General features: G+C 41.5%; 1 protein-coding gene across 5 annotated transcripts in view; it reads right to left on the reverse strand.

Annotated features, from left to right (window-relative positions):
* The window catches only part of asap1 (ArfGAP with SH3 domain, ankyrin repeat and PH domain 1), a 74425-nt gene that overhangs the window by 45532 nt on the left and 1693 nt on the right, over positions 1 to 27200 (reverse strand). For all 5 annotated transcript variants that reach the window (XM_023950200.1, XM_023950203.1, XM_023950202.1 and 2 more), the window contains exon 2: positions 404 to 476. In XM_023950200.1, coding sequence (XP_023805968.1) covers positions 404 to 476 — 73 coding nt within the window. The remainder of the gene's footprint in view (positions 1 to 403; positions 477 to 27200) is intronic.

The following is a 27200-nucleotide window of genomic DNA, read 5'->3' on the forward strand; positions in this document are numbered from 1 at the left end:
ATAGGATTTGTCCAAAAATTACAAACAAATTACATTTAAATAAGACACAACCCCAAAATGAACTTTTTTTTTTCTTCCAGCCACTGACTTTTCGGATACATTCTTTCCAGCTGTTTTACCCACTTTTCTGTGGAGACCGAGCAAAGATCCCAAACTGTCAAACTGCAGGGAGGAGGCGGCTCTCACAAATATGTTATGGAAATTACTGAGGATTCATGTCACAGCAACCATCAAAACGAACTCGGGTGCTGATTTCAGGAACGGCCCGGGTGCATGTGCTGCACACCGTCTGACCCATAAAAGGCAAGCTCAATGTCACAAAAAACAATCCCCCATTTGGTGGAGGAACTGTAGAAACTGACTAAAGGGCATAAAGAGAAACATCAGAAACATCCAGCTTTACCTAGACCCGAGTTGTAGATCGCCTTCACTGACTTCTTCACCTTCTGAAGAGACGTTCGGTCCTGGTCAAGAGCCTGAGAAGACACACAAAAAACAACCCAGTTAAGGACCGGAAGAGACCAAAATACATTTTTAATGTCTGAAGAAAAAAACATTGACATGTTGAAACAGAAAAACTAATAATAATAACTAATTCATTCAGCTTTATGTGAATGTTCACAAGCTAGAAAGCTCTCAATTGAGTCATTTTTATTGTTAATAATTAAAATAAAGTAACTAAACCAATAGTTGGTTTTTTATCATTTGCTCAAGTGTTTGATAAATAAAGTTTGGTCTCCTTACTTTTCTTTTTGGTTAATATTTAACAAAGAAAACAGGCAAATTAACAATATACAATTCAATGCAATACCATTAGTTGTCCATCATTTATTACCGTAATTTCCGGACTACAAGCCGCTACTTTTTTCCTGCGCTTACAGCCCTGCGGCTTATTCAGTGACGCGTCTAATTTATGGATTTAATTGGCGGCCGCCATGTACGTACTTTCGAACTCAGTGAATAGTTTGAATTCTTTATCTAACACCAAGCACAAGGCATTTATATTCAACACACCTCTAAGCAGCCAAACAGCATGGACTTGACTTCAGGTCTTAGACACTTCAGTCATGGTTCAACAAAATGAAACACGCATGCCCGGCCGCATCCCAAAATCCTTTGATGCCCTTAGACCCAACGTGCACCAGATCGCCGCTACAATATGATGAAGCTTTCAAGTTAAAAGCAATTGTTAAAAGCAGCGTAAAAAAGTCCACCGTCACCAACGGGTTTGGAAAAGCCGGTTTGCTGCGTGACGGAGAGAACAGCGCATGGAGTGAATTTACACTCCATTTACGGTTTCTAAGGAAACCGTAAAAGCGGAAGTTTGCTTTGAAAAACTCACAGCCTCCGTGTGAGTTGGAGACATCTTCTCCTGCTGATTGAGCTGCTGGGCCGATGGCAGTCTGAAGGCTCCCACACGTAACAACGCACCCGCCCCTCATACACAAAACGTACAGTATTAAGTCCGATTGCTTTGCACAGAAACGATTTGCTCCATCCACCGGCGCAATGGGGACGAAGTGCTCCTCCTTGAAGCTGCCCTGGCCAGAGGTGTCGGAGTAGATAGGAAGGGGAGACAAGGAGCGCGCGGGGCGGGAGCGGAGCGCAGAGGCGTCCGCGGAGTGCAGAGGCTTCTGAATTCTGACGCACTCGCCGCACTGAGGCGCGCGTATCACGCTGAGGCGCGCGCTTTTCAGTCGCCGCTGCTTTATTTTACCGGTGTGTTTTTTAACCAGCCCTGTTACTCCCATAACGCTGCCGCGACACAAGCGGAAGGAGAGCTGTACCCGTTCACCCCTCCATGCACTGCTGCTACTTGCTCATTCTTAAACACGTACAACAGAATGGCGAGCCGGGCGTTGGCCCCGCCTTTAGCCCCTAAAGGCCCGTACACACCGGGACGAATATTCGCCAGGCGTTATTCGCCAGCGTTTTTCGCCACGTTTTTTGTGTTCACACCCAGGCGATTTTCGCTGACGATGAGTGGAGCGAACATGCAATTTCATTCCCTGACATTAGATGGCGCTTAATGTAAAACCGAAATACTCCCGTACACAAGGTGGCGCTGCGCAACTTTACGCTTCTTAAAGTCGCTTTTCACTCAGAAGAAGAGAGCAAGTATTTACACGCTTGTCAGAATCAAACAAAGAAAACATGAATATTTCAAGCACCAGTAGCTCCAACTGGTGCTTGGTTCGGGGATGTTTTAGAATGTCCGTCATTATTGCTTCGCGGCTGTGTAGACGCTACTTGGCGTCTATCTTCTTCGCTGGTATGTGTGCTCAGCAAGGCAGTTTTGTTTGAGCGCCCCCAAGTTGTGTTTTACTGTAACTTCAGAAGCTCCAGACACGTGAGCAAAAGCGCCGTTCTCATTGGTCGAGTAGATTTCGACGCGACGCGTCGAAAAAAAAAAACGAACCCGAGGCGTTTTTTTTTTTTGACGCTTTAACGCCTGGCGTTTTTTCGCGTCGGTGTGCACACTCTCATTGGGGCCCTTTGTTTAGTCACGAGGCGTTAAACGTCGGCGAAAATCGCCGGCGAAATTCGTCCCGGTGTGAACAGGCCTTAAGACTCATGGGAAATGTGGAATCGCGGATGTAAATTTCCTCATCATAACTGAAGGATGTAATGTTGATTATATGGTTACTGTTTGTAATTTTATGTATGATACCTAGATTGTCAATAAGTAAAAAAAAAAATGAAATAAAAACACCATAACTGAGGAACTTGTGAACAGAATAGAGGTCCATGCTGTTTGGCAGATGTCGATACACTCAAATACATGAGCCAGAGGCAAAGCTGGCACCACCCACAATGTGCTAATGAATTGCACTCACTCTGGGATGCTGGCCGTGATCTGTCAGGATGACAATATCGCCTAACACATGCGCGGCTTGTACTCTGACGTGGTTTGTGTATGTATAAAACTAATTAAACACGTGAAAATGGGTGGGCTTATAATTGGGTGCGCTTTGTAGTCCGGAATTTACGGTAATTTAACTTGTCCTGTCCAGCAGCTGAGCACTTCGAAGTCCTCTTGTGTTAGACAGATTTTACTGTTACAATAGGGGGTTTATTTGTATTAACTCCTTTTGTATTTGAGGCTACACTTGATAATGTTTGTATACTTTTTGTAGTTGTTCTCGTTGGACAGGATGGAAAAAGTGATTAGAGAAGAAGAGAGTGGGTTTACGCCCTGCTAGAGAAAAATGGTAAATGGCGTGTACTTATGTAGCGCTTTTCTACCTTCTTCGAAGGCCCAAAGCGCTTTACAGTCACAGACCCATTCATCCATGCCGAACACTGGCGCCAACCTATCACCGGAGGCAAGGTGGGGTTCAGTGTCTTGCCCAATGACACTTTGACACATGGCTGAGACGCAAGGCCGGAATTGAACCCGCAGTCTTCAGTTTGGAGGTAGACTGACCTACCACTGCACCACGGTGCACTGTTGACAACTCCATCTAAAACTATGCTGCATTCAAACACCCCTCGTCATTCACACAGCAGAATTCACACAACCGACTAAGCACAGATTTAAAGTAAACATAGTGATGCTTTTGGGACAAGTCGTTGGTTAAACTAAATAGTCCAATCAAAACAGTTAAACACAACAATGAAGTGTCTCTAAAAGTTTGTCTTTATTTCTCTAAATTATGTGTTTCCAGTTTTCTTTTGGCCCTTTCCGTGCACTTGTCGCATACCGGACGATCTGGTTGGATGGTAAATGGTATCTGATTCTGCAGATTTATAAGGAGAAGCTGCAAAATAACAGCATTACAATAACTTCTTGCCCTTTATTTTAGGCTTTTGCGACATCTATTATTGGTTCATTCAATGTATTAAGTTAGTTGTATCCTGCAAAGTGACTAAATTGTGAGTTTGTACATACATGACTTTGAGAATAATTTATTCCAAAACACAGCAAGTGTCCAGTGACTTTAACCACAGGGAATAGAACCATAACTCTGTCATGTTCGCCTACAGTAGATGATAAACATGTGCAAAAACACCACTACACCAAGGTCAGCTGGTGCAAAGCAGAGACACGCACACAACAATGGCCTAATTAAATCTCACATCATAATTAAGCAGTCCTCGGTTTCCGTCTGACAGCTTTACGTGGCTCTTTTCCAATAATGAGAGCGTGAAGGGCCGCTCTGCCAGTGCCCAGGCCTTTGATCGCCTGCACACGGAAGGAGACCCCGCTGCCACACAACCTCTTCTTCCACTTTCGGCTTCTCCCATCAGGGGTCGCCACAGCGAACGAGTCGCATGGTAAATTTGGCAATGTTTTACGCCGGATGCCCTTCCTGACGCAACCTTCTCAAACCGGGCTTGGAACCGGCAGAGGTAGAGAAGGGAACAGGGAGCAGCCCGGAGTCGAACCCGGGTTTCACGGACGGAAGGCGCCGCAAACCAGCACGAGCTAAAGGCCAATGTGAAATAGGCCACCTTTTCCTCAGGAGTTTAATCACAAATTGTTGTTGAATGAATTAGAACTTTTAAACTCTGCCAAGTCATCTACAAGAGAAAAAGACATTATAGGACATAATATTAAATAACCTTGAATTAGATCCACCTGTTTTAAAATACAAACACCTACTATTATAATTACATCTGTGGCATTTTAAACAGGAAAAATAACAAACTACCTCTTTGTTGAATATAAATTCATGGCAGTGCTGCTGCATTAGACAGATGTATCTCATAAACTGGAAGCTGGAAGTCTAAACAGTATTTTTTTATGTACTACACACAATTCTCTACAGCCTGTTTTATTTACAATATAAAGTTTATAGGGTAAATTTGAAAAGCTTAGGCGAACAAACATTTTTATAAGTCCCTGCATATTTATTTACAATAAAAATGATTCTTAATTAATAACCCCCCCTCCCTGCGGGTTTTTGGCTTGTTCTGGTTCACATGGGGTCATAGAGAGGAGCATGTGGGCAGGCGTGTCTGGCAAAATGGAGCATACTACTGTTGGGTAAGTTTAAAGTCAAGTATTCGTATGAGTGTACGTGACCCACACTCATGACGTATGGGTAATGCTATAATACAAGGGGACCTACACCACTCTCTAGTCCAGGGACGGGCAACTCCAGGCCTCGAGGGCCGGTGTGTCTGCATGATTTCCAGATTTCCAAGTTCTACTCATGACTGATTACCTGGTTCAGGTGTGTCCAGCCAATTGGAACATGCCAGAGCAGGGGTATGTTGGAAAACATGAGGCCCGGAATTGCCCATCTCTGCTCTAGTCGTTAGCAAGGTGTGAGTACTGGCTCCTTACTGACCATGTGCAAATGGGCAATACGTAGATGCCCGTAAGGCATCCGTGGGATTGTCTAACTTACTAAATTATAACAGGCTGCATCGCAAGGAAACAATGAACAGCACTAATGAGCTCCTTGTGCAGTCCACACCTGCATCTTACCTACTTAACAATTACTGTACCCATAGGTGTTGTGTAGGCGTTCGCTACAACCTGTCACACGCACCATGGAAAAACTGTGCACGAACACAAGAGCAGTCTTCACATTTCATGCCTGCCACCTGCGCGCCCCAAACAGGTTAGCACAGGTTTAAGGTTTGCCCAATATATGCTATAACACAGGTCTCATTGATAAAGAGAACCAAAAAAAGACAACTGTTTTAGCAAATTTGACAGACAATGTAACTGCTAAAGGCTGGAAAATGATGTTTGTATTCTACAACATCTTAATTCATGCATAAATAAAAGCTAAACTTCCCAACGAAGATGTAACTACCGAGCCAGGTCAACAGAAGAGACCCTACTGTCTTTGAACGGCACCAACAGTCAGCTGTACAAAAAAAGACAAATCCTCCTCCGCCTGAAACAATCGAGACAACTGAGGTAAAAGCCAAACAATAAGATGACCTCCATTCTTTCCCATCAAAGGTTTTTGTGGGCTTTCAGTTCCTGTGTGTGTGTGTGTGTGTGGGGGGGGGGGGGTAGATGAGGGGCCAGAAAGACTCTTCCTAGTTCCTTCGCTCAGCTATCATCCAGCTCAGACAGAAAATGTATTTCAGTCCAAAAAGGGAAAATATGCATAATTTAGTTCACGTCCTCAACACTCAACATGTCGCATTAACACAACAGTTGGGATCTCCAATAAATGGTAAATGGTAAATGGCGTATACTTATATAGCGCCTTTCTTCCTACAAGGACAAAGCGCTTTACAGTCACAGACCCATTCACCCAGTCACACACACATTCACACACACAGTCACACACTGGTGGTCGCTCCGCTGCCAAACACAGGCGCCCGCCTACCACCAGAGGCAAGGTGGGGTTCAGTGTCTTGCCCAAGGACACTTCGACTCATGGGCGTGCAAGGCGGGAATCGAACCTGCAACCTTACGATCATGGGACGACCGCCCTACCGCTGCACCACGGCCGCCCCAATAACAGTTGGCATCTTCACTAATGAAACAACACAACCTCCAAACCAGAGTCTGGTCCAGTTGGAAGTGGTCTCATTCAAAGGTTGTGGTGCTGATTAAGACAAAGAGCACAAACAAATGGTGAGCTGCAGATCGACCTTGTTGAGAGCAGCTGCCTCTTAAGGGTTCTGCATAATTTATTCCGCTGTACTCTGAATTAAATATTCTGCTATGATGTGCACAGGCTTTTGCATATTTTATCCTTTTTCTGATTTAGTCAGAAACCGTTTGATTCTACAAATGTATCTGATGCAGCTTTATTCGTTTAATGGATGGCACGTTAAATCTATTTATTTCTCTATTCTTTAGGCAAAAAAGAAAATCGAGGTCTCTTGGCAGACTCTGAGCAAAGCCTTGGCAACAAGCAAGAATGCCTCACCAAAAGGCCGAGGAGTAGTGAATAGATTTAAAAGAGTTTTTTTTAGTGAGCTCAGTTTCAGCTCTGGGGAATTAAAAAGCACTGCAAAGGCAGAACATATGTGGTCACTTGTCTTTCCACCCCAACAGCAAGTGATACATATATAGATCTAATGTTTAAAAGGAACGTATGGACAAAAGAATTCAGGACATTTTACGTAGGCAGTGTGCTATCCCACTGATAAATACCTACTTTGAAGAGCCATCTGCTCAACAAAAGTGCATGCTTGAACGGCCCAAAAGGAAAGTTTGTCGGAGATGAAGCTAAAGAGGTCAAGGGCAGATGTAGGGGAAGTACAGGGTGGAGACCACAAACGGTGCCTCAGCAAGAACAGATTTCACAAGATCCAGAGTCTGCGAATGTCTCTGAATGTCCACGACGAGAAAAATGAGATGGAAAACATTCAGTTTCAAAATAGCTCAGGACTAAACATCTGAGACAACCGTTCACGCTGATCTTTACGATGCACTTAAATAACAAGCCTTTCAAATTCCTGAAGAAAACAGGTTTTGAATTGATGTTTATGCAAATTTTTGAAAATAAATATAATTCAATAAAGTAAATTAGGCCTGCACAATATACCGCAAATTTATCGTTATCGCAATATCCAGCTCTGCAATATGCATATCGCAAAAGACGGCGAATATCGCAATAAATCGCAAACCCAAAATGTATTAAAAGCATCTTCTAGCAGCTTGAAGCATTTAACGAATCAAATAAATCCCTTTATGCTTTGACAAATCAGATGGACGCCTTCCCATTGTTGACCAATCAGATGGAGGCCTATTATGTTAACCCTGGTCCTGAAGAGCCTCAACCCTGCCTGTTTTCCAGCTCTCCTTAACCAGCTTGCTGTTGATTGGCTGACTCAAGTGATTTCACATCCTGATTGACTGAACACACCTGATTTTGGTTATCATTATCGAGCAGTCTAGGGAGAATTGGAAAACAGACAGGGTTGAGGCTCTTGAGGACCAGGGTTAGCCACCCTGACGTTTGTCCCCCATGTCGATGAGGGTCATTTGGAGTATAATTTTTAAACTGTTGCAATGAAATGGGAATGATGTTTTTGTTTATTTTTCTATTTGTTTATTTACCACAAATTTATCGTTATCGCAATATTGATCACTAATATCGCATATCGCAAGTTTTCCTCATATCGTGCAGCCCTAAAGTAAATTGTTAAATTGAAAATACTACTCAACAAGAACCAAAGCACTGTTCTGTTACAGGCTCATAGAACGTATGGACATCATCTTGTTTTGTCGGAGTTGTCACACATCTATTGTCCCACATCACACCTGAAACCTTCCTCCACATGTCCAACCAAAAAACTGTTTCTTTAATGCTGCTAGGAAAATTGTTTTTTAATTTTTCACATCTTAAGTGTCGTAACCTAAAGATTTTAAGGGGAAAAACTCTACTTTAAAATATTGCTTTAAAATTAAAGTTTTCTAAGAGTTGTTAGACTTGACAGCAATGCAACAATTAAAAAATCTATATCAAAGTAGTCATCACAATCGCTAGTTTGACTGTTCCCTGTCCATGGCTTCACTGAAAACATCTTTTACCATTCATGCCTGAGCACTGGGTCTCATTTTTAGTCTTTACTATGAAGCAACCATGAATTTTAACCCACCCCATTCAAGATTCAAGGTGGATGCTCTACCATAAAGCCACTGAGTTGGTGTGAAGCTACAATACGTGGCACAATAGGTATGTAGTAGCGTTCATTCCTTCTGTCAGCAGTAAGACAAGGCACAGTTTGTCTCATTATCAACATGTGACAGTTTGTGGCCTGTTCATATGATGTATTACCTGTTTTTCCAAAATCCATCCATCTATATTCAGAACCACCTGAATCCCTTTTGGGATCACAGCGATGTACATCCTAATACAGGGTCTATTGCAGGGCACTTTCCAAGTATATTGGGGCAATGTGTTGCAGATTATGAACTATTGCAATGTATTGTTGCACTGTTGACATCATAACGTATTCTGTTATATTTCACATAATAGCAAACTGATTAGTTGACACTGTTGACACTGTTGAGAGAAGCGGAGAAAGACGTTTTGTGCTGGTGTGCAGCACTTTAGGGTAGAAATGGGTGTACGCAATCAACGTAAACCAATTTATTTTGATGTGGATCAAACCGGCTTTTCTCCACGACAAAATCCATTGGAATTACGGAAGAAAAACGATAGAAGAGTTACGGCAGTAGAGCGTGTTTTATTTCATGTCGCCAGTAACATCGCTGGTGTTAAAGGGCTGAATTAATTGTCGGCAGAGCTTAATCAAGAGCAAATTATTCTCCAACAAAAAATAAAATGTGGAATGAAAACAGAAACGACAGAACAGAGTAATTTCCGCTAACAGGACAATCTTGTCTGGTTAGATGCCCTGCTGCATTTTTCCATCACATAGTTCCCTTTTATGCAGCACAACATTAAACACCACATGGAATGTCATTTCAGATGGACTGTTCCATTTATAAGTGCGGTCCTCCAACCAAAGGGTGACCAAACTGACCTAAGAGGTTAATGGAGTTGACTTCCTGGTTTCCAAACACCACACAAACACTCATGCCTGGGAGGTCAGAGCTTAAAGGGATGCTGGCGGCTAAAGTGACAAGGCATGACTGACTGGAGGCTGCCTGTGCTTCACGCTTCCTGCCCGAGGCCTTATCCTCCGCACGCAGTCCTGCCGCTTCCCCTGCAGCCATCCTTTGGCAGGAAGCAGGAAGCATCCAGGCTTGTCAGTGTCCTGTCAGGGTCAGCGGCATTCCGTCTAATGGCACCAACTGCTCTCTACTGACAGCTGCAGAACAAAACAAAAAAAAAAACAACCTTTCTGGCTGTCTTTCCTTGATTTGCTCTTTGAACCAATGCCCTCCCCTTCCCAACATTTGTCATCACTTTGGTGGATGGTAACGCGGTTGCCATGGAGATGCGATCCGACCCCTTTGTGCGTCAGCATTCTTCAGCCCTCCTGTTTGTCAGCAGCTCTTTGGGACTCAGGAGATGCTGCCACAACACAATTTGTGGGAACATCAAATTTCTCTACATGAATAAGACCAACATTAACCAATTCTTTCCAAGAAAAACTAAAAACAAAAAAGACTTCCTATGGTTTTTACTTAGAAAGTCAAAAAAGCCCCTGTGGTTTCTTTTTTTTCAGCCAAAGTGGCAGAAATGAATTTTATTTCTCCTTTGTTTCAGTTCTGCTTTTTTCAACACATATTGACTTCCATTTCCTTTCAAATAACCAAACACATTATTAAGAAGGGGTACACACAATACACACATTTAAAGCTTTCCTTGCTTTATGCTGGATTGACAGAACCATAAAAGACAAATGGGTTTAATCGGTTTGTTTGTTTGTCTGTCTGCTGGTTAAGTCTGTGTGGCATGACTCAGGCAGGAAGGGCGGGGTGCCGTTTTCATTGGCAGAAAACAAATGCACATCCCTTTCTCTGGCCCTGCCACATGACACGCCGTCATTTCTTTTTCATTTATTTATTTCAGCAGGCGAAACCGAGCCGTAACCGGTCCAGAAAACAGTTCAGGTGACCCATTTCCCCTCGGCAGCGCCAGCAGCACCATCGGCTTGAAAATAGTTTGAGTCAACTGCAAAGTGGTTGCAATAAACCACAATATGATGTAGTGTCTTTCACAAGAGGCATGTTAACCAGTGTTTAAAAGAAGAAACGTCCCGAACTTAGAAGCTGCAAAACATTAGTTAGTTTTTAAAGCAAGCTAATAGCAAAACTAAAATGTTGTATTTTGGCAGAAAAACGTTAAGTATTTTGCCCTAAAAAAGCTCAGTAAACTAACTTTTGTCATTTCTGTACGCCCTTTGTCACATTTAATGCCCATTATGAGTCAACCACACTTTGACTTCCTGTTTGAAAAAACAAAGAAACTGGCCCTGGGTTAGTTCACCAGGTTGTTTTAATGTAATAATGCCATTTCCCATTCAGTCCAATGTAAAACAGTTCAACTTCATAGCAAAGGTAAACATACTTACATCCTTATTTTATCAACTTTTTTTCAACCATTTAAATATAGTTTTAGAACCAAACTGCCCTCAAATTATGCTTTGGCGTCTAGTTTATTGAATCCTTAGCTCTAGAAAATATTTTCTAGGTATTTCCCAAAAACTGGGGCCATTTTCTCCCACTTATTTGCTAATTTTTGTGGTTACATCAAGGTGTTATTGCACCATATTGGGCCGAAACAGATAAAACCTCAGAGCTGAAAAACTGACTTCAAACCAGCCAATTACTTTAGAATACAGAAATTATTCAGTCATCTGTGTCAACTTCCTATTAGCAACCTCTACACTGAAGCCTGAATGCAACTTCTTCAACATTGGCTTCCCTTTAAACAAATTCTTCTGCGTCGATTTCTCTCAGATTAAACAACTTCATGTCTTCTCTTATGGTATCTATAAATTTCATCCTCTTTTCCTGTCTTCCTGCATTTTTCTTTTACCCATACCGGTGCAATTTAAACAAGCATCATGTCAGTGTCATTCTCCAGTCCTCGAGGGCCTGTGTTTTGCTTATATTTTTTTCAAATGTCTCTCCATTTCCTGCTGCTGTGTACCTGATTATGTGTGTTCCTGCAATAGAGAGGCAAGTTTAGATGGCAAAGCAGGAGGTAACTGGCCATAGCAGATAAAAGTCTGACATGTGCAGTTGTTCTTAACCCAGGTAATATGTGATCCAGTGTTAAAGTCAAATTTTAAAAGTTGTGTTGGTGATTTGCACGTTTGTTTAAGCTAGAATTGTACGTCAGATGCTTTTCTTGACTTACCCTGCACAATAAATTAAACATAGATCAATAATTTATCACATTAGCAGCCTGTCCGATAGGCATATTGCAAAAGACGGTGTAAACTGCGATAAATGGTTACCTTATGCCTTAGTTTTATGCACCCGTAAGGAGGTTGGCGTGTACAGGCGCAGCTGCATCTTAACTCTTGTGCTATCTTAGATGACCCCACCCTTACATTGATGTGTTCTCCCTACCATGACAAAGGTGGATAAAGGTGGAAAGATTTCATGTAATCCATGGACACCAGTGAAGATCACAAATCATTGGTTCAGCGCACTGTGTAATGCAGTGTTTTTCAACCAGTGTGCCGCGGCACACTAGTGTGCCGTGGAAAATTGCCCTCATTAACTGATCTAAAAACATTTTCGATCTCTGGGATATCAGCTCTATGTTCATCCAAACAAACCCTAATAAAACACTGAGAAGTTAAGACTATGAAAGATCGTAAAATATTTTTTTTGTGTGTTTATTTGATTCTATTAAAGACATTTTGATAAGAATGACGGTACCGCGATTTAGCTGCAGCTAAAACTGTTTTAGGAAAAGTCCCGCCCCTTTAACTGTCTCCACCAACCATTTTTGGAGTCTTAATCACACGTCATCAGTCTGACCAATCAGAAGTGGTTAAAGTCTTCACTTCCTTGTTCTGATTTAGCTCATAAAGTCTCTAAGTTCAAACAAAAATACCAGCTAAAGCTCGTCTTTAGCGGTCTAGCTTTCCACAGAATCCGGTGTCAGACCGTGGAACAAGTGAACAAAACAATGAAGCTCAGAGACGCTAGTCTGTCTGCGGTCGGCGGATTTTTCCACTACATCTCCCATGATGCATTGGGTTAAAGTGACAGCGCACAATGAGTTTCTCCTCTTAACGTCTTAAAACAACAACAAACACGCATCAAACTGTTTTTGAATCTTAACTTAACTTTTATTACATCTTTTAGAAAGAACAACTGCAGCTTCCAGCTTTTTCTGCCACAATTATCACAAAAAAGCATGTGAGATTGTGGAGGGACGGTAGATCAATACAAACTATGAGCTTTTCCTATTTTTTTTTTTATTTGGATGCTGGTGTGCCGCGGGATTTTTGTCAAGGTTAAAGTGTGCCGTGGCTCAAAAAAGGTTGAAAAACACTGGTCTAGTGGGTCTAGATGACCCAACTCCCAATGTTAAAGTGCCTAGGATAGCACAAGGGTTACAGGTAGCAAAGGGGTGTCTGGAAGTTCCCCTTCAACAGCCACCTCAAGGGACGTCATGAAAATGGAACATACCATAGTTGTGCTTGTGGTAAGTGCATCGTGAAGTGTTTGTAAGGCTAAAGTAAGTTACACAGACAGATGTGGTACGGATGGTGCCCTTACGTCACACTCGTCATCAGTAGGGGCGAGTACTGGGTCCTTACTTGCAATGCTTCGTGCAAGAAGTGTGCAGGTGATACGTGAGTGCACGTACGATGTCCACACAAACTGCTAGATAGCATATACCTTTGTAGCGCTTTGCTACCTTCTGAGAAGGCCCAAAGCGCCTTATAGTCACGGTCCCATTCGCCCATGCGCACACGCATTCACACATTGATGACGGCTCTGCTGCTGAGCACTGGCGCCAACCTTTAACCACCAGACACAATGTGGGGTTCAGTGTCTTGGCCAAGGACACTTCGATACATGGGCGAGCAAGGCGAGAATCAAATGGATCCCTTTTATGTTAGATGATATATTAGGGTTTTTTTTACTGTGTGTTTATGTATCGAAAGACATATTGCCATTGCAATATTGATCATAAATATCCAGAGTCTTCCATATGTTGTGTAGCCCTAATCTCAACACAACAGTCTTCAATTTCCAGGATTGTCAAATAAAGATGCTGAATTGTGTCTGTTACCAGAGCAGCCAGTTTGACTATTTCAACTTCTGGACTCCCCCTCTTTTAAATCTGTTCCCATGCGGTGTCTATATCTGTTGCACACTAACTCAATCGAAATATCAGTGATACAGAGCCTCAATGCTGAACAGAAGATAATCTGGTAAAATCCATAATCCAGCAATCTGTGAGAAACTCAGTTAACACAGTAGGCTCCATTTGGCTCAACTTGAACTGAGTCTTTTCTGTAAGTCCAATTTTTTAAACAAAACATGACCTGCAAATGTCACTCCTGCTGTTTGAATCCAGCTTTAGCCTCTCAGAGGGAGAAACGAGCTGCTCAGCTGTGAGATTTTTTAGCACACGGCAGATAAAACAAACTGTCTAAACGGCAAAGATGCTGCTCATCTCCAGAGATGCTGTGCAGAAACTTAACACAAATGCGCACGTCTGGTGGGCAGCCAAGCTGTGTGCGCAGCAGCAGTATTCATTAGATTCACACATCATTTGACGGCTTCCTCTGCTGTGTTCGTTCCCACTCAGCCCACTGCTTCTTTCGAACGATGTTGCGTGTTTTCACAATCTCACCCACATGCTGCAGCATGAGAGTCCCACTGCATCAGAGACAGCAACCCCCTATCTATACTTTCATTTTCATTCATCTATTTTTATTCTAGCTCTCCGAGATCATTTACAAAACCATCAAAGAGGTCTGGACCGCAGGTCCACGGGAAGATACTTGTGTTTAATCTACAACATACAAAAAAGGCAGTTTTTAATGATACCTTTTCTATTAAAAAAACACAAATGAAAGGAGAATATCTGATGATTCTTCAGCTGCAGTTTAGGAAGTCTGGAATATGTCATAAAAGCAGAAAAAATCAGCCCTGCGTGTCTACAAAAATAACAGCAAACACCACCTCCTTCGCCTCATTCTGTTATCGGCTTTACAAGCTGTTCGCTTCTCGTCTCCACTGACACTTTTCTTTCCATTTGTTACACACAAAATTCTGAAACGAAAACAAATCCACCTAACTAAACCGATGAAGTCGGAGCCCGGAGTTCAAAACAAAAATGGTGGCTCCAGCTTTCGTCTAATGCAGATGTCGTCTAATGCAGCGGACTGTAAGTCACACTTGTGACTGTTTTACCCCTCTATAGTGGCTCTGAGGCTGAAGAAAATGAAATAGCAGATCTAACTTTTAAAAATGACATATTTAGCATTCATTTAATTTAAATTAGTTAGATTTATACTAGTGCTGTCATGCGATTCATTTTTTTTCTTATTACAACAGACTTCCCACCTTTACTTTTACACCAACAAGGGAATTTTATTTCATCTTGAACAATTAGGGGGAAAAACAAGTAACATCTAAACAAAATGTGCTGGTTTCTCCAATGCCTTGTTTCCACGGAGCACTGCGTAATGCTAAGATGTTTTGAGCGGTATTTTGAGCGTTTCTATTATAAAATGGAACCATTAAGCTGGACCGATTCATACAATTTTTGGGCCCCTGTTGGTTGTAGATCAGTAGAAAAATGGAACGGATCGGTTAGGGCGGAGCTTTTGTTGAAACTCGTTGATTGGCTGAAGGTCATAACGACAAAAGAATTCCTGTATTCGTCTTTGCCGACTGCAATCTTCTCTCAATAAGCTTAAATGGTTTGTATCTAGAAGATACAAAAAGCCAAGCGGAAAGACTAAGCTGCTGGATGACGTCCATTGTTGTTGTTGTTAGTTACAGCCAGCATGCGCCGTGACGGTACAACTTTGAATGTAAACACCCACCTGAATTGTCTGGACCATTCTAAATCGGACCGGACCATACCACTCACTGAAAACGAGGCTTAATTTAATACATAATAACAATACGAAACAATTTTCTGAGCAATCCAAAAAACATTGACCACAAATTTTGTATTAATACCGTTATACATGTTACCCATTAATTTATGATAACGAAAACATCATCTGGCTTTATCCCTTAAAAATCTTGATACTGCTTTGCAAGGGATAAAGTCTTAAAGAGTTTTTTTGTTATCCCTTGTGCTATCTTAGATGACCCCACCCTTACATTGACGTGTTCTCCCTACCATGAAAAAGGTGGATAAAGGTGGAAAGATTTCATGTAATCCATGGACACCAGTGAAAATCACAAATCATTGAAGAAAAAAGGTTCAGCGCACTGTCTAGTGGGTCTAGATGACCCAACTCCCAATGTTAAAGTGCCTAGGATAGCACAAGAGTTACAGGGTTTTCAAAAGCAATAATGAAAGAAAATATCCGATAACTTATTCGTTCATAAATCCATGAATTCTCTTTTCTACCAGCTATAGCCACAAATGCAAATCTGTGAGGCACCATAACTAGAGCATGTGCTGTCTCAAATGCTTCAGCTGAATGCGATGCTTTTGTAACCTCCAGCGTCCCAATGCTGAAACGTGAGTCCCTGGGCAAAGTCACAAGCATTGGATTCTGCATCGACTTTAACAGCATTCCTTGAGTTTTTTTGCAGAAAAGTCTCCAGTTTCACACTTTATGGGACTCTGCTGGGCGAGACTAAGACCATTGAAAAACCACAGGTGCATCCACTCCCACAGATCCGCTTGGATTCCCCGACACCACAACAACTGGACACATTGAGCACAAGAAAACCGCACCGCTGCTGGGACTTTACACAACTGCCATCCATGCGCTCTTCACTCTGATTTGTAGTCTGGCAGTTGCCGACATGGCATGTTAGGGGAATTCACGAAAAAAAAAATTCAAAGCCTCTTTCAGTTGTTTGACCAATATAGAGTGCGAAGCCATGTCTACCCAAAAAAGCCTCGTCAGGAGAGACGACCATCACAGGACAGCTCTGTCTCCCGGCTCAAACCTTCAGGAAAACAACTGGGAAGCAAGAACAGGAAGATCAGGAAGATCCCAAATAATTCAGGTCTATTTTAGCTCTGAAATGTGAACAGTTTGATGGGAGAGAGGATTTGTATGAATGGGCTGCCTGAACTGTGTTCTGACTTGTCAGAGTCACTGAGTGTCTGGACCTCCTCTTGGTCGACAGTCAGTCGACTGTGTTTGATTGCTGAACACCCAAAAAGACAACCTTGGCTACATTCTAAAAATAAAATGCCACACAAGCAGCCATGACTTGCAGAGTGAAGGTCACCCAAAGTGCGAGGCGTTTGCAGGAGGGGCCGTATCACTTTTAGCCAAATTCATGTCTTGGAACATTGTTGACAACCAAGTAGAAGTTTTAGAACAGCTCAGTCATTCTCCTCACAGGGGTTTGAAAACTTACTACATGGGTTTAACCTTTTTTGCTGCATGAGCTTGGCAGCACCATGCCTAAAATGAACATGCACAGTACAGACCAAAAGTTTGGACACGTCTTCTCATTCGAATGAATAGGGAAGTCTGTCCAAATTTTGGTCTGTACTGTAGTTCAGCTTCAGCAAATTTGTTTAACTCTTTAATCGCTCCTGAGATATCTGATTTCTGCTTTGCCTTTTTCATGTCTTGACAATGCGGACTTTAGGTGATGCAAATAAATCCACAGGTGGAACAAAATCGACTGGAGACTACAACAAGGTGGATGTTGGAGGCTAAAAGGGCGAGTGATGAAGTAAAGGTAGAATGTTGGGTTTTAGGTAGATAGACGAGGGCTCAAAATGGACATTTTGATTCTATGGGGAGGACTCTGGTCTGGAATCACCTGATCCAGGTAATCAGCAGAAGGAAGTGCACAGGAATGCAAACTGGGTGTTAGATTTGGAGGACCAGGGCTGGTTGGCTCCAAAAGATACAGCAGGGAGGCGTTAACGTCTTTAGATGGAGTAGAATGGTTTGCTGTGGCGACCCCTGAAGGTATATCCAGAAAAAGAAAAAGCTGCAGTAAACCTCTGTAGAACCTAAAGGGCGTGTCATACGGCCCCTACGTACATTTGGAGCATTTTCCACCAATGCAATTTCGGCCTTTCCACGACCGTTCCACGCATGTCTAACAGACTTTTCACCCATGTACCACTGATGCATAACTTTTATATCATGTATCTCACGCACACATCACGTTCAAATTACGTAATTGACGCACAAATCACTAATGAATTCCATGTAAACAGGGCAATAATCACACACGTTTTAATGTTCTACGTTGATTTGTGTTTTTTTGCGTAGTTTGGTTGTACTTCTTCTGTGGTTTTACTATGGTTCATATGTGATACATCTGGAAAATTTCACGTAAAGACCACAACCTTTCTCACTTTTTCCATGTATATTCACGTGTGGTTAATTGTCATCCGTGCAATATGGGCAAAATGTATTTAGTGGCTGTGTGACATGGCCTTTAACTATATGTCTGACCAGTGCCACAGAATAAAAAAATAACTCTTCTTTATGGATTCTAATTCAAAGGAAGACATTCATGTAGTATTTGCTCACAAATAGCAATGTATTTTCCAGAAAAGGTTCTTTGCAAAAACAAAAATATTTTTGAGTTCCTTACTCAACAAACTTTCACACACAGAGAATAGAATTGGGCAAAAATTCCCTGTTTCTAACTTGTTTTTAACAGAGAGATACTAGATTACTGTGTTTCTTTTACCATAAAGTACACTTAAAATCCTTATATTTTCTCAAATATCGACAGTCCAATAGATGAATTGTGGTCGTGCTTTCTGAACTCAAACCGATTTTCTGTGATCCACAATGCTTTAGAATCTGTTCAAATGGTTTTAAGTATGACTGGTAAACTGCAAAGCCGCACCACTTAACGGCTTGTTTAGGAGCCTGGCAGAGTAATATACATACTAAGTATTAATAGGTAGTAATAATACATACTGTGCTTCCTCACAATGGACTGAAAAAGAGTACTGCTTTGTTGTTTATGTGTTACAACTGAAAAATGTTAATGTGAATAATGGTCGACTTTTTTGTCGTATTTTACGACGTGAGTAGGGAACGATTGGTCAGAGTCTGTCTGATTGAAGGTTTCTATGGCAACCACTCTCGCCAATCAGGAGTGAGTTTGTTGAAAGGCCACAGCCCTTCCACTTGAAAGCAGGCTCAGGAGAATCCGTCAGTCAAATATTTTGAATATCGGATGTGAGAGGACATGCTTTTATTGGTCGTTTATGACTTGAATAAATTGCACCACAGAAAAATTATGATAGAAAAATGAAGGATAATCAAGAACAGGTTATAAAAAAATGTGTAGGAAAATAATGGTTATTCTGACCAATACAATGACTGAGTAACAGCTGCTTATTTCTCTATACAAGTCTATGGGATTTTGGCTTCTCTCAGCCAGCAGGTACTTCCTGTTTGGACCGCCAGGGGGGAGGAGTCACTCAGGCCAGGGTTCTTACACAGGTTATGAATTCCGTCACTACTCACTATGTAGTGCGTTAGCCATTTTTTTTTAGCTTTTCTATGCTACAATTCCAAAATCGAGTCCCCTAGAAATGTCCCCGAAGTCAACGCATTTGAATAGTTTTTGGAAAAAAAATGTATTTCCGTTTATTTTTACATAAACCATCACGTTTTCATCATCAGAACACAATGATGTCTTCTTAAAATGCTTGTATTTCATAGGTTTTTACTTAGTTAGATCCGTGACGTCATATTTGACGTCCAAAACAAGAAAAAAATAGTGAGCAAAGTGTCCGAATTGCTTTCAAAACTCCAGAACACTAGATAGCCCTGCACTTGATAGTTTTTTAGTTGTTAGAGAGTAGGAAGGGATTTAGGACATAGCCCATGAGTTTAATAGAAAATAATAAAAACTTCCCATCAACCCCTTTGACCAATCGCCTGCCTTTTGCCAACTCCAAGCACTTTGGTTAGTGTAATCAGACCATGTTATGGTCCAAGTAAAACTGTAGTTTTCTCATCTTTGAACAAAAGCTTTGCAAAATTAGGAAAATATAAGATATGCACCATCCATGTGTGCACTATGAATACATACAAAGATGTCTCGATTTGTGGTGTAATAGTGTTTTGTAACGGGGTTCAAATAAACCCAAGACTAACAAAAGCTGCTTTGGGTGAAGTGCGTCATTTCTATTCCAAACGCGGTTTTATTCACAGCAGCACAAATAATGACGAAGTATGCACTCAGACAGCAGCACAGCCTCTGGATACTTTCAGCTTCGCTCTGTGTGTGCACCAGCTGACATACGAACACACGCCCTCCATCTTTTCTCTGTCCTTTTGTCCGCTTCAGTGTTGAAATGCGTGTCAGAAACTCATACGGCGAGCAATCTACAGCAGTTTTCACAGCATGATGATGCTGTTAAAGATAAGCATTCATCTATCTAGGTTTGTGAAGTTTCCATTCACAAGTTAACGACAAAACAAGAAACATATTCTGTTAGGGCTATCTAATGCTGCAGCAGAGATTATTACACGTTAAAGTACATTTTGCAGCCTCATTAGCATAACCCAAAACCTCCTGGGCTAAAACCCTCAAACACAGAGTCAACTTTCACGTTTTGCTTATATTTTGAGCAAACGTTGGAGGGTTATTGATGGAAGGGAGCTTCCAGTCCATTCATCCAGCTGCGGACAGATGTGATCACCGACCCACCCCTCCTCTGCTAAAGCTGAGGAACAGCAGAGGATCAGAATGCCAAAGCGGAGCGGTCCGCGGCTAATCCGCTGCCAGCTATCCGCTCGCCGTGATATATGCGGTGCAGCTGCAGGATGAAGGTGGGTCACAGCTGCGGCCCACAAAACGATGATTAGATTTCAGTCTGAGGCGTCGCATAAGCCAACCGACAAGCGACGCAACGACGACTTCCCTCCTGCTGTGACCGACAAACACATGATTGAAGCTTTTGAGGGTTTACAGAAAGAGGAACGCTGTGCTTTGTCTGGATGTCCTTTTATTGCACAGTCATTCTGCATTACTGAGTCATTCTTGGATTACACGTCACACAGATCTTTAAATTACAGCTGCAGGAATGAACACGTTGAGGAAATTTCCTATAAAGCTACACAAGATATCTGTGCATTGAAGGGCCCTTTTTTTTTCAAATGTTGGTAAAAATAGTCAGCAAACCAAAGCGTCTTTCAGCCACGTTTATGGTCAATGTTTAGGGTGTGCATGGAACGACTGGTCCAAACGCGGCGGGAATTTCTTGTGACGTCATTGTAAAAATTCAAAGTACACAGAAAGTAGGGCTGCACGATATTTTTTAAAGACTTCAAGCTGCCATAAGATTGTTTTAGCACATTTAATGATAAATTTGCTGTATATTGTGCAGGGCTATCAGTTAGGAAGATCCCCCAAAATGCAGATTTCCTCAATTTTTTAACGTCAAATTCTGTATCCTTGCAATCAATTTCCAAAACTAAACAACTATAAAATAGAGATTACAAGTATCTGAAGGGTTTTGTGTTTTAAAAGAAATAGTTTAATAAACTGGTATATGTTTAAAAATGTTTAATACATCTCCTTGAATCTCCTTCAGTATCTAAAATATACAAAAAGACATGTTTGGGTAAATGTACCAAGAAAATGCAAGAAGGTGCATTGTGGCAAACCTGGCTTCAATTGCAAAATTATTTTTAAAATATGTTGAGATTTTAAACATTTCTTTGTGAACCATTTGATTGATTTAATTTTAATATTTGATTTAATTTTTTAAAATAATTTAATTAAACATTTTTTAAATTTACAAATATGATAGCAAAAGTAAAGACTTAAAGTAAGACTTTCAAAATAAAGGCATAATGGAGCCAAGTTAGTTCACTAAATAACCTTTAGGGGGTTCACATTTCACGTAAAATGGTCCAACTTTATAAAATGTATAAACAATTCCGCTGTCTGAATCGTTTAATAAATTTAATAAACAAAATAAGGGGGCTGGGGCTGATGGATGCGTGGACAAACGTATGGACGAGTGGATGGATGGACAGGCTTATTGGGTCCTAAATGCTTGTGTCTTTTTTTTTAGAAAGTTGGGTTTGATCACACACGTGAATTAATTATTTGTCACCACATGAATTATCCTTGTTTTGTTTTTAATACTTCTACCTTTTTAGTTTTTTTTTATCTCAAATCAGCAACGTTCATAGAAAGTTCCGTTACAAAAGACTTAGATGGGGAGCCTCAAAGTGACATAAGGAATTTATTTACTTAAAAAATCTTTATAATGTAGATGGACTAAAGATGGAGTAAAGACGGACTTAAGGCCCGTACACACCGGGACGAATATTCGCCAGGCGTTATTCGCCAGCGTTTTTCGCCACGTCTTTTGTGTTCACACCCAGGCGATTTTCGCTGACGATGAGCCGAGCGAACATGCAATTTCATTCCCTGACATTAGATGGCGCTTAATGTAAACAGAAATACTCCTGTACACAAGGTGGCGCTGCGCAACTTTACGCTTCTTAAAGTCGCTTTTCACTCAGAAGAAGAGAGCAAGTATTTACGCGCTTGTCAGAATCATACAAAGAAAACATGAATATTTCAAGCATCAGTAGCTCCAACTGGTACTTGGTAAGGGGATATTTAAGAATGTCCGTCATTATTTCTTCGCGGCAGTGTAGACGCTACTTGGCGTCTATCTTCTTCGCTGGTATGTGTGCTCAGCAAGGCAGTTTTGTGTTTGAGCGCCCCCAAGTTGTGTTTTACTGTAACTTCAGAAGCTCCAGACACGTGTGCAAAAGCGCCATTCTCATTGGTCGAATAGATTTCGACGCGACGCGTCGAAAAAAAAAACGAACCCGAGGCGTTTTTTTTTTTTGACGCTTTGGCGCGTGGCGTTTTTTCGCGTCGGTGTGCACACTCACATTGGTGCCCTTTGTTTAGTCACGAGGCGTTAAACGTCGGCGAAAATCGCCGGCGAAATTCGTCCCGGTGTGAACAGGCCTTTACAGTCCTCAGTCATTTACTGAGTTGTGAGGGAGAGATGAAAAACTCCCTCTATAATTGAACGTGACACAGATGTGTTTCTCATTGGAAGATGTTACAGAATGGGACCTTAAATAACCAGAACTCAAAGCCAAGAAGGAAATTAAAAAAAAGAAAATACACATCCTGTCCTTTTGAATTATTTACCCGTTTAAGCCTCCTTCCTTATGGGGGAAAATTAGAAGCAGTTTGACAGATCCAAATGGCGGTCCAGGTCAAATGAGAAGATCCAAAACCATCTATATTTGGTGGAAAATTATCTCGTTTTCTATTTTCCATGAAGCGTTGATGGCTTCTGCAACAGACGGTCAATGCAACATGTCTGGTTATCACATGTGCAGTCTGTGCCGTCCCCAGACGGTCAATGAAAGCCGCCAACTCTCTCTGAAGCTGACCAAACCCAAGAGAAGAAAGCAGGAATTATCTGTGATCTGTGCTGCCATTGTTGCAGCAAACTCCCTTCTGGTGGACTGGACGTCACATGTGGCGGGGCTGAAGCCTCACATGACAGCGTGTCAACCAGGATGTGCCCCCAGGGGCTGCTGGGATCTTCAGACCGTTAGCATAAATGTTTGGTTTTTGGTTTCTCTTCTGATCTGAAGGACCTAAACAGCAGATTTTGTCTGAAGGCACCCCGTGGACATTTTATTGTAAACAAGCACAGCTCTGTTGTTCATTCACAGCTGTTTTTTTGCCAAATCAACGTGTGGACCCAAAAAGTGTTGCAACATGGAAAGCATTTCCTGTTTTATTTCGACAAACTGTGGTCTTTTAGTGCAGAAAACACAATCAATACAGCCCTATTATCGCCTATTATCCAACCCCGGTTAAGGTCCATTTAAAATACTTTTAAAACGATCCATAAAAGGCGAGGAATTTCTGAAGGCTTTCTACTTCTGTGATTCAGTCATTGGAAGATTTAAAAGAAAAACACAGATTATTAATCGGGGGGGGACAATCAGAGGGTAGATTATTGTAGTAACAGAGCAGCAAAAGCAAGCAGTGAAGAATACATTTAAAGAAGGCTTGACTAGAGAGTTTATCGAGTAAGATTAGGGAACGTTTATTTCCTAAAATGAACAGCCAGTTGACTTGAACAGACTGGATACAAGAAGGATGGGGAGAAGGTCTGTGATGCAGCTGGTTGGGTTGTGTTGGATCTTTATGAAGCCATTTTTAGACGACACGTTTGTAAAATTATCAGTTAGTTGTTAGAAGGGATCCATTTAACCCTTGTGCTATCTTAGATGACCCCACCCTCACATTGACGTGTTCTTCCTACCATGACAAAGGTGGATAAAGGTGGAAAGATTTCATGTAATCCATGGACACCAGTGAAGATCACAAATCATTGAAGAAAAAAGGTTCAGAGCACTGTCTAGTGGGTCTAGATGACCCAACTCCCAACGTTAAAGTGCCTAGGATAGCACAAGGGTTACAAAGTTTAAATATGAGTATAAAACAACCTGAATGTTTAAGAAGCCATCTAGTGGCTACACTGTGAAGTAAATCGGCTCCAGTTACCTCCAGATTAAGGAGGTGAAGGTTTTGCCCCTCAGCTGGTCCAACAGTCTACCTTCTCTAACTCTTATTGTCCGAACATCGACAAGAACTTTCTTTTAAACGTCACAAATAAATGACTTTAGGTGGAAACTTTAGAATTTACACTTTTGAATATCAGAAGCGGCATTTCCACTGGAGGGTTTAGCTCAGGTAAGTTGAAGGTATTGCGAGTTTCATAGTCAAAAAACTGTCAATCATCAAAGAAAAAAACATGTGTCTTTCTGCAAAAAAAAACAACTGTGTACGACTTTCACTGTTTTTGAGCTTTCAGAACAATGATTGGTGGGAAAAATGAGCACGTAATCCATTGTTGGGACGAACAACTAGCGCTGCAACCCAACCCAAGGCATTTGACACCAACAGTTTGTTTACAGGACCGGCTAGGAACAATCGGTGCTCTTACAAAAGGTTTCTTAGTGTCACGATGCGGGAGGGCTCGAAAGCCGGTAGGACCCAGATGCAGAGGCGGAGGCACGTGGTTCAAGGGCAAGGGGTTTAATTATAACAAAAAGCGCTGCAGAGCAGGATTACAAAACAAAAACGAAAACTTACTTGGCGTGGCATGAAACATGGAAACATGAGCGTGGCAAAAACATGGAGACATAAACACCATGACAAAAGGTAATGGACCAGCACAGGAGGAAGGCAGAGACAAGACTTAAATACAGACAGGGTAGACAAGACACAAGTGAACACGATCAGGGCAGATGGGGACCAAAGGAAGTAAAACTCAAGAAACAAGACAGGACAGGAAACCTTTCAAAATAAAACAGGAAACAGAAACAAACAAGACAGAACAAGGACGAAAAACAAGACAACAAACTCAAACCATGACACTTAGAGTCACATGTAAACCGTAACTGTTGGATAAACCAGCGTTTAGTGCAGAACAGATCAGTGACGTTTGTCTTTCTGTAGCTTTACAGAGAGGCCTTCTTTTGGGAGAATTTGGATTTTCTAACTTCTACTTTTCATGCCACATCACCACCATTATTATGGTGCAGCTAAATGCAACACTGGAGCAGAAGAGATAATATGCTAATTGTTAAAAAAGGATGACGCAATCCTAAGCATGTCTGTTTGAATACACAGAAAACGAGATGTGACATAAAGGAAAAGATTTTTTTTTAAATGTCTCCGCCTGGTAGGACCCGCTCTGCTGTGAGCGACGGGGAAAAGTCAACATTTTGCTGGTACGGCCCATGTGATGTGGTGCGAGAGGCGCGCTCAAAGGAATGTCAGAGCGGCGAGGGTTTCCTTTAACTGCTCGTATGGCTTTCTGTGGTTTTTGGAAACCAAAGCCAGCGATGCAAAGTGCCATCTGTGGGGGTAAAGGGACAGGCAATCCATGTCCCTCAGGGAATTACATGTAGGCGCTGCTAATATTATCAGATAGAACACGGGAGAACGTTTATGTTGTGTCCTGGAATTTAGTTATTGGCTGAATAAAAACCGTCTTATCTGTGACGTTTTAATGAAAGGCTTGAAACTATTGAAGTAACTGAATTTGATGAATTCGATTCTGATGATGAACAAGAAAAAAACGTCACATTTAATTGACAATGTAAACAAAACAAGCAAATGATTTTTTTTTTTTTTACAAATGCATGCATTTTTCTGGTTTTTGTTTCCTATCATTTAAAGACGAGTAATAATGTTTTAACCAAGTTAAATACTAAACATTAACATCAAAAAAATGATTTTCCTTCAACTTTATGGCAGGACAGTGATTACAAATGCAGAAGTTAAGGACCCATTAGGATGAAAGTTGTGTTTTTGATGTTTTAACATGTTCTTGTGGCATTTTTCTCATGATTTAGAACATATATGTGTAAAATTAAGCTTGAAACCGCATTTCTGGGTCTTTTTTTATACAAATAATTAAGAATCAGGAGCAGAAAATAAAATTATTTTGAAAAAGATCATATTTGTGACGTAGAAAATACGCAGGGCGGGGCCACGAGTTCCCTGCTCCGCTCCATTCTGATGCTTTTGCAGAGAAATAGATCCATAAACGTCTTGGTTTTCCTTGTCTGAGTTGGAATCTGGATCTAATTTGTACATCTGGATCCCTCTGATATCGCTCGCCATTTTTGTGGCAGCGCTAATGTTTAAGGTAAGGGGTGGGGAGGGGCTGTAAGAATGTAAACAAGGGGATGATGGGAAATTGGACAGGCTTACTCTGTACCAACAGTTCCCCCAACGATTTAGAGGTGAATCTCTAATGAACTACTGCCGCTCTGCAGAAACTATGTCCTATCAAAAAAAAAAAACAGGGTTTTTTTTATGTTTTGGCTAACAACAGCACAACCATAATTAAGAGACCACAGGAAGCCCTTTGAAAATAGATCATAAGATGATCGGAGCTGCTAACAATTGGGTATTTTTAGCGATAACTTTCAGTTCATGACAAAAAAGAAGCATTTAATAAAAACAATCAGAGCTGCCTGCAAACACCGTTTTTGTGCCAAGTGCTTTCTGGGAAACGCAGTGCAAACAACAACACAACAAAAGCTGCTAGAGGGGACAACAGAATGGAAACACAAGACAAAAAACAGGCAGGAAGCTGGTTGTTGTTTCGGCCTGCCACCCACAACGCAAAAAGCACATTTCCATCCTCTACGTATGAAGCAGACGTTGAAGTTTCTTGTTTCGCACACTCCATAAGTAAACATTTTGACCCTCCTGAGGCTAAAGCTGGCAGGTTATGAATTCTTTTGTGGCGTTAACGGGCACAGATCAATAATTAACTTGCTGCCGTGAATGAAAACCACATAATGCTGCAGTGGCCTGCCTCTTTTGCCAAACCCCTTCTCCTGACGTAGTCGAAGCCCACGGGAAGTGCCGAGTCTCCTGCAGGCTCACATCTTCCCCTCAAGTTACAGAATTAAACATTCATGCTGTACCTTTGCATTATTTATTCTGTCAACACACAAGTAAATGAACAAAAACGACTTTACGCTGGAGTCCTGAGCTCTCAGCAGAACCCACTTCAAAGTGGCACCAAAGACCTTCGTCATCTGCTGCAGTTTTCTGTGTGATGTAAGTGCGTCTCCACAAGCAGGAATCAACTGAGGCAGGTCATTCCCTACAATAAAAAATAAAATAAAATCCTGTCTTCATGTCTCCATTGTGTGAA

Source organism: Oryzias latipes, chromosome 20, assembly GCF_002234675.1.
Source record: "Oryzias latipes chromosome 20, ASM223467v1".
Taxonomy (NCBI): Eukaryota; Metazoa; Chordata; class Actinopteri; order Beloniformes; family Adrianichthyidae; genus Oryzias; species Oryzias latipes.